The sequence below is a fragment of the Enhydra lutris genome, unplaced genomic scaffold (assembly GCF_002288905.1).
Source record: "Enhydra lutris kenyoni isolate GAN:26980312 unplaced genomic scaffold, ASM228890v2 scaffoldscaffold50, whole genome shotgun sequence".
In the NCBI taxonomy this organism is placed as follows: Eukaryota; Metazoa; Chordata; class Mammalia; order Carnivora; family Mustelidae; genus Enhydra; species Enhydra lutris.
Window position 1 is genome coordinate 8,057,422 of NW_019154134.1, and position 15,560 is coordinate 8,072,981.

Below are 15,560 nucleotides of genomic sequence, written 5' to 3' on the forward strand. Positions count from 1 at the left end.
CTGAGATCAAGATGACAGCATGGTTGGCTTCCTCTGATACCTCTCTCCTTAGCTTGCTACCTCTTCACGTTTTCTCTTTTCTGTGCAGTCTTGGTGTCTTAATGTGTCCCAATTTCCTCCTCCTACAAGGACATAGGATTGGAATGGGGCCCTTCCTGACAACCTCATTTAACTTAATGATCTCATTAAAGCCTCTATCTCCAAATATGGTTCTGTTCAGAGGTGGGGAAGTTGCCACCTGGATCTATGAATTTGTGTGTTGGGGGGGCACAGTTCTGCTCCTAATATTAGACAGGGAAAGGAAGATAGAATATGGTTGGCACCACGTGTAGTTAAAAGAAAGTGATAGGGTGGTACTTTTCAAAGTTTAACTTGGCTTTATACAGGTAAGGGGTAAAATTTCTTTTATCCTTCTAGATTCCCTGGCTTGGGGGGGGCCCTGTAAATTACACTGATAAAAGAAAAGATTAAACAAGAAAAAACAAATAGAAGTTTATTAGAGTGTGCTACCACCTCCCAGTAACTCAGGGGTGGTTAGAATTTGCCAACTCTTTACCTAATTACATGGGGGGCAGGGAAGGGCACTTCATGGAAAAACAGATGACTTTTTGGAAAGATACAGGTAAATGGGCCCTTAGAAGAATTGATGGGAGAAATGATAGTTTGTTGCAATGTCTGGGTGTGGTGCTGATTTTGTGTGTGTATCTGTAGGGAAGAGTTGCTTCGGGGGGAGGAAACTGATAAATTCTTTCTGGAGGCTCTGCTTTTTGATAGATAAGGAATTGCAGGAATTAAAATGCCTTCAGCTCAGAACTATTCTTGCATTAAAGTATCATATTTTGGGGTGCCCTATGGTGATTTTTTCACACTATAAATGCCTTAATATTAGCTAATAGTGTTCTTTACTTTTTTTCAGAGCATGAGAACTTTTCCCATTAGCTATTCATACTTTATTTTTTCAAAAGTAAATTTAAATTAAAAATTCTAAAGACATTGCAGAAATGCATAGGTAATATTAGTGATTTGACTCTAGGGATTGTTTTTAGTTTATAAGTTATCACTTGACTATTGTTTAAAGTGATAAACTTTATTTTAGAATCTCATCAATGTCTGTCTTTTTATTTCGTACAAACTATAAAAACGGTTTTCCATTTCCATTTAGTTATTGAAACTTATTTGAAGAGTTTCCAACAAAAACTTGTTGAAGAGTGACATCCTATTACATACATCGCAAAGGAGCTTAGTAACTTCATGTCAAAAGATAATGAAAATCCTTTATTCATTCAGAAACATTTAGTTTCCATTTTAATTTCTGAAGACTTCAAAATGTAGTGTAAGATGGTAGTAGAATTAGAGCTTATAGAGTGCCTGAATTTTTATGTGGTTTATTTTAATTGGGTACACTCAATGTTTGTTTCATAAATGTATTACTGGAATTGTTTGTCTCAGGTTACTCAGATTGTATCAAGGTTTTCCCACCTGCTCATGGCTCATATAAGCTTATATACCATTTAAACATTTTCATTACCATGTTGAGTTAACCTTTTGTATCCGGCCATTCTTTTAACCTTTTGTTAAATAGATATCTGTGGTTTGGGGTAGTATAAATAGAATATTTCTATAATATTTGAGAATTTTTCTTGGAAGTATTTTAGCAAGTTGGTAAGATGTTAAAGGATTGTGTCATAGAAAATATTTGAGGGGCGCCTGGGTGGCTCAGTCGTTAAGCGTCTGCCTTGGGCTCAGGTCATGATGCAGGGTCCTGGGATGGAGCCCTGCATCAGGCTCTCTGCTTACCAGGAAGCCTGCTTCTCCCTCTCCTACTCCCCCTGCTTGTGTTCCCTCTCTCGCCGTGTCTCTCTCTGTCAAATAAATAAAATCTTTAAAATAAAAATAAAGAATTTGGAAAAGGGAAGATTAACAATGGCATTATTTTGTTTTTTAAAATTTCACTTTTGAGATTACGCAGTTGTAAATAGAAAATATTTGTTACTAATAAACTCAGACATTACGATGCACAGAAAATTTGATTCCTTCACTGACTGATAGTCTTAAGCTTTGTATTGAAATGAATACTGTTGGGGCGCCTGGGTGGCTTAGTAGTTAGGTATCTGCCTCTCGCTTCGGTCTTGATCCGGGTCCTGGGATCGAGCCTCACATTGGGCTTCTTTCTCACTGGGAGTCTGCTTCCCCCTCTCCCTCTGCCAGCTGCTCCCCAGGAGCCTGCTTCCCCCTCTCCCTCTGCCAGCTGCTCCCCGTGGTTGTACTTTCTCTCTCTCTCAAATAAACAAATAAAATCTTAAAAAAAAAATGAGTATAGTTCAGTTGGCTTCTGCCTCATTAAAAAAAAAAAAAAAAAAAAAAAACCAAAAACTTCTATGAAGTTGCTGTTTAAGATTGGGCTGGAAATTTGAAACTTACTGATGTAGTTGATAGAAGTTCCCAAAAAGTTAAATTTAGAATGCAGAAAAGCTCTAGTGCCTAAAATATTGATACCTATTGTGATGGTTATAATTAAAAAACAATGAACCTTTTCATTATGGAAATTTTCAGACATACATGTAACTAGAGAAAAGAGTATTTACGCATCTCCTTGTACTATCATTTATAACATGTGCAGCCTTTTTTCAGTTATCCCCGTTTAGCATTATCTGGTTTTTAAAACAGATTCCAGATACGTCAGTGTAATTTAATTGTAAAGGCTTCAGTCTTTTATTTACCATCATCACACTCCCATTGTCACATCTAAAATGAGTAATAATTTCTTAATGTCATTAAGTGTACTGTTCATGTTTAAATTTTTGATTGTTTCCTAATTTTCATTTTTTAAAGGTTGGTTGATTGGAGTAAGGATCTCTGTAAGGCCCACATGTGTTTGATCTGCGTATTGAAAGCCATTTATTTGTTGAGGGGAAAAAAACGATCATTTCATCTGTCAAGTATCCTCTGATACGGATTTGCTGGATTACTTCCCTCAGATTTCCTTTAATTTGTTTCTCTGTGTTGAACTTTGTGAAAGTTAGATCAGATTCCAGGTTCCATCTGGGGTGGGGGTGAGGATACATTATAGATGGTGTAATGTGCATCCTAATTTGTCACATCTAGAGACACTTGATATCTCTTTGTGATGAAACTTGTAATTTAAAAAAATAAGGCTTACTGAGACTATTTGTAGTGAAATTAACCAATATTAAGTGTGCACTTTGATTTTATTTATTTATTTATTTAAAAGATTTTATTTATTTGATAGAGATCACAAGTAGAGAGGCAGGCAGAGAGAGAGAGAGAGAGAGAGAGAGGGAAGCAGGCTCCCTGCTGAGCAGAGAGCCTGACATGGGGCTCAATCCCAGGACCCTGAGATCATGACCTGAGCCAAAGGCAGAGGCTTAACCCACTGAGCCACCCAGGCACCCCAGCAATTTGATTTTTGACAGATGTGTACATTTTGATAACCACAATCAAGATAAAACCCCATTACCTCAAGAATAACCTTCCCTTTGCATTCATACCCCTAGCCCACAGGCTCTCTCCTCTCCTTGTGCACTCCAGTGATTTAGTTTTTGCTCTTTTTTTTGCCTATTTTAGAATTTTATTATAATTGGAATCTTAGAGTAGTAAAATCATTGTCATTTAGAAGAGATAGAGCATGAGAAGATAATTTTGGCAAGGAGCTCCAGGTCTAATTTCTTTACATTTTTATATGACAGGGACTTGCCATGAGGTGTTGAAGCCTTGTTTCACTGAGTTGGAGAGACTGGACCTAAATGGCGCAGCATGACTTTGCTCCAGCCTGGCTTAATTTTCCTACTCCACCATCATCAACAAAGGTACTTTTTCTTGTATTTTTGTCTTTGTGTCTGCTTCTCATTTGTTCTTGTACACAAATGTAGTTGAAACATGAAGCCTTAATATTTTTGTAGAGAAAATTTTCTTGTATTATCTAAGTTATTTAAGTTATTATAAAAGTTGACTTTTTCCATCAGCGTACTGTACCATTTATTTCAGTTGTATTTTGCACTAACCGAGTTTCACACATTTTAATGCAAAACCAATGCAAACCTGTTAGATACATTGCATCTTAACTTTATACCGTTCTTCAGATAATAACTTGGTTTACTTCCTGTTCTGTAGGTAATACATGAAAAGAAAATTCCAAGGGTTTTTGAGGTCTTTGCTTCTACCCAGAAGATTTCTTTTTCAGACAAATAAGATGTTGAATGGCACATCATTAAAATTTCAGGAGTGATGAAAACTTTGCAACATTGTTATAAATCAATCCTCAGTAATCTAATAAATGTTCATTTTACTTGAAAATCAAAGCAGTAGTTTGTGTAAGACTTGCTAAGCATTGCAGTTATCTTCCACTTAAAGACTTGCTAAGACAGAGACCTTGAATTGGTTAGACTCGATCTAACTGGCTTAATAGCTATCTTTGACTTTGTTTTTTACATAGCGCAGAGGAATCAAGGGAGAGTCTTGATTATCTGTTTGCCTGTTTTTGTTTTTTTTTTTGGTAGACTTTATTTATTTATTTCTCAGAGAGAGAGAGAGAGATTGAGATTGCACAAGCAGGCAGGGTGGCAGGCAGAGGCAGAGAGAGAAGCAGGCTCCCCACTGAGCAAGGAGCCGAATGCGGGACTTGATCCCAGGGCTCTCTGATCATGACCTGAGCCGAAGGCAGCAGTTTAACTGATTGAGCCACCCAGGTGTCCTAATCTGTTTGCCTATTAATCATGCTCTACCATGCTAAAGAGTTCATTTAGGATCTTTTGGGGGTAGGCAGTTCTTACAGAAAAAGCTTGTTAAAAGCAACTCCTAAGGGAACAATTTTTATAATTTGGAAAGTCCTTCCCCAGTAAGGACTTGTCAGATGATAATAAATTGGCCCAAGTTTTGGCCCATAATTTTGTACAGATGGATTCTCTGGAAGGTTAATTGACTTGCCTGTTTTTCATAGAATTACTGTGAGCCTCCTAAACTAGAATCCAGGATGCATTTCTTATTCTGTACTCTTTACATAGAACTCATTTTGGAATGCTGTCAAATGATTAAATATCTCGTTTCATAGCCTGTGCAGTGGGATTTGAAATTGTTTGAAAATGGTGACTTATATTGATTAAACTGCTGAGATGACTTCTTAGAGTTTCTCTGGTTGCTCCTTTTACCCCTTAGGTGTAGGTCTCTGCAGTTTACTTCCCCTTCCTGATTAAACCAAGCTGCTCTAATCCAGCCCTTTAGCAGGCTTATATTTTTTTCAGGCCTACTTAAGAGCTTGACTTAAATGAGTTTCCTGCTACCCGCCTTTCTTTTTTTCTGTCTACTTTATCTGAAATAGGTATAAGACTTGTTTTCATTTTCAAATGGATTGATAAAAAATTAGCAATACATGGAAAGTTGGTTACAAAACATAAGATTGAGAATAATTTTTGTCTTCATTCAGATGTTAATCTGAGGTTGATTAAGATGTACTGTTGATTTAAGATGAACTATTTATGTGATGAAATCCTTATTTCCAGAATGTGATGACCCTTGATCTGGATGTAGGTCTTCATGAATGATGATTTTGAGAATTGGGATTGCCACCTCTAAATCTGTTCTGATCTGTTCTAAATTACCTACAGGAAATGGTATTTATTTGAACTCTTAACAGTACTTGAAATTCTTTCTTTAGACCTTACCCAATGTAATTTTGATAAATACAGACTTTTTAGTAATAACTTCTTACACCTTCCTTCTTAACCTTTCATGTCTCCAAATTACTATTCATAGGTTCTCATTCATAATTAACCTTTTGTTTTCCATCAGGGCCCTTTTAATTTTACTTGAGTAAATGGAACAGACATTAATTTACCGTGGGGTTCTCTATTTCAACGTAATGGAAGTCTTTATTTATTGTTTGAAGATATGAGGACTTGAAATAAAAAGTAAAAATACTTTTAGAAGTGCACTTTAGTAGTTTTCTGAGGTGTGTAGAATTTTAGCCCCATCATGTGGTGAAATTTTAAACTGCATGTGGTTGATTATATACGGCATAGGGCATTGACATTTGAGCTGTTACCTAATAAAAAGTAAATTTTAGGGGCGCTTTGGGTGGCTTAGTGGGTTAAGCCTCTGCCTTTGGCTCAGGTCATGATCTCAGGGTCCTGGGATCGAGCCCTACATCAGGCTCTCTGTTCAGCAGGGAACCTGCTTCTCCCTCTCTCTCTGCCTGCCTCCCTGCCTACATGTAATCTGTCAAATAAATAAATAAACTCTTTTTTTTAAAGAAGTAAACTTTACATAATATTTTGTATACACATAGGTATCTGATATTTTCTTGTGTGGTCTTCTATTTAAAATCTAGTTAGAGGGGCTCCTGGGTGGCCCAGTGGGTAAAGCCTTTGGCTCAGGTCATGATCTCAGGAGTCCTGGGGCTGAGCCCTGATGGGCTCTCTGTTCAGCAGGGAGCCTGCTTCCCCCTCTCTCTGCCTACCTCTCTGCCTACTTGTGATCTCTCTCTCTTTCTCTCATATAAAGAAATAAAATATTTATTTATTTTTAAAAATAAAGTCTTTTTAAAAAATAAATCTATTAGGAAATGTAAATTGCTACTGATACTATCATCCTTTGATAGATCGTCAGTTGCATTTTGGGTATTAACATTTTTTTTTTTAAAGATTTTATTTATTTATTTGACAGACAGATCACAAGTAGGCAGAGAGGCAGGCAGAGAGAGAGAGGAGGAAGCAGGCTCCCCGTGGAGCAGAGAGCCTGATGTGGGGCTTGATCCCAGGACCCTGGGATCATGACCTGAGCCGAAGGCAGAGGCTTTAACCCACTGAGCCACCCAGGCGCCCCAGTAATAACATTTTTATTATTGAAGCAATACTGAACTGAAATGGTTGTAGGTACTGGAAAAGTTTAGATAACCTCGTTTTAGATGTTTCTCCTTCTGGCCATCTTACCCTCGGAAGGGTGATAAATCGATTCTTGTAATCAGGTTGAGATATCAGGTTGAGGTATCCTTTCATAGTATTGTTAGAAGAAGGAAGATTCCTGGGACACCTGCAGCTTATTTGGAAAAGCTTGTAACTCTTGGTGTTGGGGTGGTGAACTCAAGCCCCAACCAAATTGGTTGTGTGGAGCCTACTTAGAAAAAAAAAGGGAGGGGGGAGGTGGTTGATTCCAGGGGCGTGATACTAAAAGAGCAAATATGTGTGTGGTACGACATAGAAGATAAAGAAATTTTTATTCTTTTTAAGTACATAGTAATACAGACCTGTTATGATGACGTTCCACTACAGTAAATTCATACTCATATTCAGTATTCTGTAATTACTTCTATGGCTAGAGTGTAGCATTAGTGCATTACGGATTCTTTCAAGGTAATATCTAAAAAATAGTAATTAATATTTTGCCACATTTTTAAAAATAATGTTTAAACAGTGTTGGCTTGCTTTGAAAAAGTGTATTTAAAGTTCAGGCTAAGAGAAGATCTGAAAATTCAGTCAGCACTGGTAGTGGAGTTCATTGAAATTTCTTGTTTGGTACACATAGAGTTTTTGTTAAATAGAGATTCATACTGCGGGCATCCAAGAAAAAATGCTGAATTATTTTTTAAAGGAATCCAGAAAAAGATTTTAAGTATGTAAAAGGATAAAGACAATAAAGGAATAGAGAGAGGGTTTCTTTCTTGCTCATGGTAATAATCTGTTTTTTTTGAGTCATCATGTACCAGTGATTGTATAAAACAGTTCATGTGAGTGCTAACAAAAAACACAAGAGGTAAATTCTTTGTTTTCTGTCTCCCATATACAAAGGTGGGAACTGAGGTTGAGAGAGGTAAGTAATGTGCTCCAAAGTGCTGGAGTTAGGAAGGAATCCATGTGTGCCTGACATTAATGTTTATCAATTTAATAAATTTTTTTCCTCAACTGTTAGGTAGTAGATTGATTTTCAGAAGTGAATTTAGTATGCTTTTATGCATACAACAGAATGTATTTTTATCCTGGTTTGGATAAATGAAATTTTTTTCACTTTAGAGATGGCATCTCCAGTATCTACCATCACTGCTTACAGATCTAACTTTTCAGCATGTGTAATCTTTTATTGAGTGGATCTACATGGATTATTTAGTTTACCAGTTAATGGACTAAGCTGCAGGATTGTCCATGCATCTCTTGAATACTTTTGTAGGATAAATTCTTAGAATCAGTGGATCAGAGGATTTGTACATTTTGGTAGGTAATGTCTAATAGCTCTCAGAAAGGTTGTATTGGGGTGCCTGGGTAGTTTAGTCGGTTAAGTGTCCTACTCTAGATTTCAGTTCAGGTCTTGATCTCCAGGTCCTGAGGTCATGCTCTGTGTTGGGCTCCTACTTTAAAAAAAAAAAAAGTTACACATATTTATAATCCCATCAGAATTTTTTTTTTTTTTTTAAAGATTTTATTTATTTATTTGTCAGAGACAGAGGGAGAGAGAGTGAGCGAGCACAGGCAAACAGAGAGGCAGGCAGAGGCAGAGGCAGAGGCAGAGGGAGAAGCAGGCTCCCTGCCGAGCAAGGAACCCGATGTGGGACTCGATCCCAGGACGCTGGGATCATGACCTGAGCTGAAGGCAGCCGCTCAACCAACTGAGCCACCCAGGCATCCCAATCCCATCAGAATTTTAGGAGGGGGCTCATTTTCTCAGTTTTGGCAGTACTGGGTGTTTTCACATTTTTTCATCTATGCAGTTAGATGACAAATGGTACTTGATTATTTTGCGTTTTTAAATAATGGTTGAGTATATTTTGGTGTTAGGCTTCTTTTCTTTTCCTTTTTTTTTTTTTTTAAGATTTTATTTATTTATTTATTTGATAGAGATCACAAGTAGGCAGAGAGGCAGGCAGAGAGAGAGAGAGAGGTGGAAGAAGGCACCCTCTGAGCAGAGAGCCCGATGCGGGGCTCGATCCTAGGACCCTGGGATTATGACCTGGGCCGAAGGCAGAGGCTTTAACCCACTGAGCCACCCAGGTGCCCCTTGTGTTAGGTTTCTTAACTGCTTGTCATGTAATCTGTTTGTTAGTGATTTCATAATAGCTCTTTTCACATTGGGAAATTTGTTTGCTATATATATTGCAAATATATTTGCTTTGGTAATTTGTAATTTGCTTACTTGTTTTGGTAAATTTTTTTAAAGTTTTTGATTTCTACTCCAGTATAGTTAATATACATTGTTACATTAGTTACAGGTGTACAATGTAGTGATTCAGCAATTCTCAACATGTTTTGATGATTCTTTACAAAACCTTGTTGAAAGTTTTAATGAAACCTACAAAGAAGGATAGATTATAATTAAGTGAATGCTTATTAAACATCAAGATAGTCATATCTTAACATTCTTCTATATTAGCTTTTATTTCTTCTGGAAGTAAAGCATTATGTATATATTGAAGTCTAGTGTCTTATTTCTTCACAGTCCTTTCTCTTCATTTTTCCCCGGAGGTATTCTCAGGGTATGTGTTCTTATAACTACATTTGTGAATGCTAAATAGTAATGTTTTGTATGTTTTATCTTTTAAATTCATTGTGTCTTTGAGATTTTCTTGCCCCATGTTGATGTTCACAAATGTAAACTCTGTAACCATCTTAAAACTCTGTGTGGTAAAAACAAAAAACCTCTGTGGTATCCTGTTTTGTTTATCTGTACTACATTTTATTTGTTCATTTAAGTTTAGATTATTTATAATATTAAAGTTTTGGCTACTATAGAGAAATTTTGCATTGAATATTCTTACGATATATCTCCCTGTACACATGGGTAAGAATTTTTTAGGCCACTGCTCCTCACACTTTAAATGGATAAGAAAATAATCTGGGAATTTTGTTAAAGTGCAGATTCTCATTTCATTAGTTTTTGGAGAGGGCCCAAGTTATAACAGTCTTCAAAGTGATGTTTATTTTGCTTGTTTGTAGACAACAGTTTCAGCAGAAGTCCCCAATGTAGATTGAGAAAAAAAAAATGCTGAGACTTCATTAGATATTGCCAAATTCCTCATCTGCATGGTGTACTGACTTATACTCCTGAATGCTCTATATAACTATTCTCTTTACTTTAAGTGCTTGCCAAAACTTTGTTAAATTATCACAGTTAACTTTTTCGCCAATCTTTGTCATAAAGTGTGTTTTCACTCTTTCTTGAACATCAAGTTACATTTCTGTGAAATGCCACTTTGCATCTTTGTTACTTCTTTTGGATTCCTTTTCTTTTCACATCAGGACAATATACCTCTCTATATATGTATAAATGTATTACATACATGTATGCACATACATCATTTTTAACATCTTTAAAGTTACGGTGTTTTTGGTTTTGCATATATAATTCATTGGGTGTATTCAAGTATTTTGTAGTACTTGTTGGCTGTTTTAAATGTTACTTACTTAATTTATTTTTTATTAAGTAAACTCTATGTCCAGCATGGGTCTTAAACTCCAACCAATGAGCCAGCCGAGTGCCTCTAAGTGATAGCTTTGTTACTGGGGTGTGTGGCTGGCTCTGTTGGTAGAGCATGGGACTCTTAATCTTAGGATTGTGAGTTCAAGCCCCATATGGGGCATAGCGTTTACTTAAAAAATAATAAAAAGCTTTATTATTAAGTCTTTGTTACAGATCTACCTTTTTAGCCTTATTTCTTCTATTTCTTATTCTTACGTTATTGTGTATATGTCAATCTCTGAAGGGTCTGGGTTTTATCTTACTACCAAGCTAACATAGATGCTGGCAGGAGACACGAGACTCTTGGATCAAGGGCCAAGAACTTCATTACTTAATAGCATGACAAGCAGAATAAGCATGATGTTGGTTTTTTATGCCCCCCAAACCTTTGGTAGTTGATATGGAAGGGTCCAGGTGGATGCCACCCTTGGTGCTGCATGAGGAAATCTTCTGCATTTGTAATAAGCCTGCTTTTTGTCCCAGAGAAGGATATTACCTATAATCCCTCAAACATTGCTCACTGCAGACATAAACTTGAGAAATGGGCCATACAAAGAGCAGTGAAGGCCTTTCATTCCTGGCATACAAGAAGACTGGAAGGAAATGCTCAGGGCCCCTGATGGTTTGCCTGTCCCAACAATGAACCCATCAGCCCTACATGTTCTTGGCCAAACTTGGATTTTCATATGATTATACCACTCTGTCAGCCACTTTGATTACTCTGACCAAGGCTAAAACCAAATCCATTTAATTGTTTGTTTGATTATTCTAACCAAGGCTAAAACCATATAGCATAAGGCTTCTGTTAACATCCCAAATAGCAGGGTAAGGCCAGGATCTAGCTGGTCGTGAGCAGATCCTAGAGGGGACAGGTAGGTGTTTCTTCGTTTTTGTTTTTGTTTTTGTTTTTTTTTTTCTTCTTCCAGCCAGCCAGTGTGTGGTCTAAGGCTTCTCTGTTACCAATTAAAATCCACTCAAGAGAGTTTAAACTGACCTGATTTTTGGTATCATTAACCTACAATTATAAGGACAATAGATGGGCCAAAAACCAGCTCTCAACCTCCTAGAAGCTAGCCTGTGGCTTATTTTCCCCACACATAAAAACATTGCACCTGAAGGGGCACAGCTCATTTTAGTTGGGGATTTGTTGTTAAACATGATTTGGATTACTGTTACATTAGTTTGGTCAAGAATCATGGACTTTGTCACCATTACTTGCAGCATCATTTGCCATATATAGCATAACTAGACCTGTCAGGTGTTAGGAGAATCATGACTTTTTATCATTCAGAATGCAGTCAGGTTGTGCTGTTTTGTTTGGTTTTGCTCTTTTAAAGATTTTATTTATTTATTTGACAGAGAGTACTTGCAAGGGGAGCAGCAGGCAGAGGGTGAGGGAGAAGCAGGCTCCCTATTGAACAGAGAGCCTGATGCAGGGCTCAGTCCCAGGACCCTGGGATCATGACCTGAGCTGAAGGCAGATGCTTCACTGACTAAGCCACCCAGTTGCCCCCAGGTTGTGCTGGTTTAGGTGTTTTTACACATTCACCTTCAGGAGCTGCTCTTCACATCAAGCACAGGAGAATAGTTAGGGACTGTTTATGGTCACATGAATTTTTCTGACTTCAGAGTATATGAGGATGGCACGTTTAGCAGTGCATCAGTGTTTTCTCCAGCTTCTGTATGATTCAGGCAGTGGTGCTGGTTCTAGGAGATAGAGCATTAATTGTTCTCTTTACATCCTGTACTTTCTGGAGTCAAAGATATTCCCTCTACAGATGCTAGAGTTTTTTCTTTCTATACCCATGAAATTGGTGTATTTTATTTGGATAGCTGACTTCACTTAAAGAAAAATTCTGTACTCATACCCATATTTTTTATCTGGAAGAGTGGGATCCAAGTGGAATAAGGACATTTTTACATAACTGCGGGGACCATTTATAATACTCACCTTAGTCCACATTGGACACTGTACTGAGTACTTGGTGAGAAGTGTACTGAAGCAAATGGTCACTATTTTCCTGTATAGGACCATGTCCCACCAAAAAGCGAATCCAGGTGCCCAAACCAGATTGAATTCATTAGGTTTCTTTTTGACCAGACCATCACTTTGAGAGGTAGCTTGGCCTGCAGTTTCTCTTAGGGGGAAGAAACATCATGTCAAGAGATAATCAAGGCAAAATCCTAGTATTTCAAAAATAGGTCTGTATAATTCAGAACTTTTTAAAAAAATTTTTTAATCCTAATTACTACCTAAGAAGTGGCTAAGAAGAGATGATCTCTTTTTGGGTATGCTGCATTCGTTGACCAGAGTGTCTCATTAAAATGTGTGAAGAAGGGTGCCTGGGTAGCTCAGTCATTAAGCGCCTGCCTTCAGCTCAGGTCATGATCCCAGGGTCCTGGGATCAAGCCCCGTATCCCCACACCCTGCTCAGCAGGAAGCCTGCTTCTCCCTCTCCTACTCCCCCTGCTTGTGTTCCCTCTCTTTCTGTGTCTCTGTCAAATAAATAAATAAAATATTTTTTAAAAATAAAGTGAAGAGTTAAGGAATGTAGAGTTACAGATCGTTCTGAATTGAGTGTTGAGGAGACAATTCCTGTTGTTCGGATAGTAGGAGGTGTAGAATGTTGAATAGTAGTACTTGAATATTGACCCATTACAGGTTGACCTTCATGACAAAAGATGTACTATTAGTGGAATATTGATGGTTGCAAAAAATGACATGGATTAATTTCAAGGGTCACAGTCATGTGACCAGAGTTAGCCAGTCAGCTTGCAATAGCAACACTGTAACCTGAAAAAATTTCAACAGTGATGAAACACTATTGATAGCTTCAAGAAGTGATCAAAGGTTTGATGTGTATTGTATAATGTGGCCTCCTTGTCAGTGGGACAAATGGACCAACTTTTGGCAGGCTCACAGGTTAGCATGCAGGGAAGGCTTATGCATCAGGAAGAATAAGTGGTCTATTTTGTTTAACCAACTCAGCCACCCAGGTGCCCCAAGTGGTCTATTTTGTGACCGGTCTGCATGTCTGGTGTGATGATTGATTTAGGTAGCATGCTACGGACTTAAGCAATATTCTAATTTTAGTTGTTCTTTATGCCAGCATATCTTACTGTGAGCATCTGAGTGATTCAGATTCTCTCAGCAGCAGCAACAGCAGCTTCAAAGTTTATAATCCCAAAGAATTACTTTTATTATGCTAGTCTCTAGTTTTCAGGTGATCTACCAGATGACTTAGGACATTGGGCAAGAGTCCAAGAGGCAGAAAAAACATAAAACGTCTGGTGGTTAAGACTTAACCTAAGGCTAGTGTTGTATTTTCATTTTAGCTCATTGTGCCAAATGACACTGATCCACTTGGTCTTCCAGAGTTGTTGAGGCCGGATGGCTGCTGCCACCCAGTGGACACTGTTCTCTTTCCTCTTAATGCAGTTGAATCAGCAGTGAACCAGACCTAGGCGTTTAGGGGACTATGATTTGAGAGCATTATTGAACCAGGAGCTTGTTATACCGTCAGGGAGGGGAATAAGGTTTACCCCCAAAAAGGCAGTTGCCACTTCATGCAAAACAGATGTTCCAGTGGCCAGGTTAGCTGCATGCTCAAATACTTTCCATCTGATCAAGAGCTCTAATGGTCCCCCTTTTCTGTTCTTAGTTTGAGTTCACTTTCATTTAAGAGCTCAGTAGGGCAGGAACCATATACCCTTTAAAAAAGGGGTGTGCGTGGCAGGCACATGGCACTGCTGTACTGGAAAATAGCCTCTCTGAATATTCCACTACTCATCATATTTTCCAACTATATCTCTGCCCCCCCCCCCCTTCTTCCTTCTGGGGAGCCTATAATGTTTTTGCTAGACTACCTGGAAGGGGACAGGAATCACCTGTCATCCTGTGGTATTTCCTGAATGGAAGAATTTTGAGCATTTTCAGTATAAGTATGTAACAGTTAGTACAAGGTTAAAACACAAAAGCAATAGTACATTGAATTGCCCTAAAAGCCTCACCTGCAAGATCACTTAAATTTGTCTTTCCGATTGCTGAATTTTTTTCAAAAATTGGGGCACCTTTTCTTACTACAGTAAGAGGCACAGACTGAGAAGTTTTGTACAAGCACTTCAGGGTTAAAATCCAAGCTTTTGGGAGATTACATGAGTTCTTCATCTGTGAATGTGGGAAAGTGCAGGGTGGAGGAGAAGATAACTCCTTTGGGGATTGTATGCGTGGTTTGTAGGCTTATTGTTTCTCTTCGGATTCTTCAACCCATGGTTGATGTTGTTTCTTCTGTGTACCTTCTGGCTTCAGCACAGAAGGGCCTTTCCTGCCCTCATGTACCATGCTGACATAATCTCTTCCCATATTCCTCAATATTTTCAGGCACCACATGCTTAGTACTGTCTCATTCCTCATGGGAGTGGGTAGATGATGACTTGAGCATGTGTTTCTCACAGAGTTATAAAAGTTTGTCCCTTTCCTTAAATATCAGCATACTTGACATTCTTAACTTGTCAAAGCTGTTAAGGTTGATATTGTGGGGAGGGGAGGGATCAGGGAGTACAAAGGGCACAGAACACTTCCACTCCAGAAGCTAGGTTCTGCATTTATTTTGTTTCCAGGTAGGCCGTAGCCTTAACAAATTTTCTTCTGATGACTTTTTAATCTTTCTAAAACTCTGTAGCCTCATTGCTGTCCTCTGTTTAATCTTTGGAGTTGTCTTGGCTTAGCAGCCACAGCCGTGTTGCCCTTCAGATGGGACCCCATTGTCATAATAAAAAATCCCAGTGTTTTTTACTTGGGAGAATTACCAAACCTAAAACACTTTTGGACACCTTGTTTCAGTTCTACTCTTTGCCAGTTGAGTAGACCCTTACTTTGAGGGACCCTTACTTTCATTCATGACTTGGATGACAGCAGTTGCTGCCAGAATCTTGAGAGTCTTTGCTTAGGCCCTAATGCAGCCTGGAGACCCTTGTATTTATTTTTTCCAGAAAATTAAGCTCTGTTAGCGTTACATCCTCACCACCCAGACTATTAGGGGTCTGTGAATGGTTTGCATTTACCCCTACTTGAAGGCCTACCATAGTAACATGTTACTGTT

At 38.1% G+C, this 15,560-nt stretch overlaps 1 protein-coding gene across 2 annotated transcripts in view; it reads left to right on the plus strand.

Annotated features, from left to right (window-relative positions):
* The window catches only part of LOC111156884 (GC-rich promoter binding protein 1), a 75,159-nt gene that overhangs the window by 29,628 nt on the left and 29,971 nt on the right, over positions 1 to 15,560 (plus strand). For both annotated transcript variants that reach the window (XM_022518022.1, XM_022518021.1), the window contains exon 3: positions 3,708 to 3,827. In XM_022518022.1, the coding sequence (XP_022373730.1) occupies positions 3,765 to 3,827 (63 nt within the window). In that variant the 5' untranslated portion in view covers positions 3,708 to 3,764. The remainder of the gene's footprint in view (positions 1 to 3,707; positions 3,828 to 15,560) is intronic.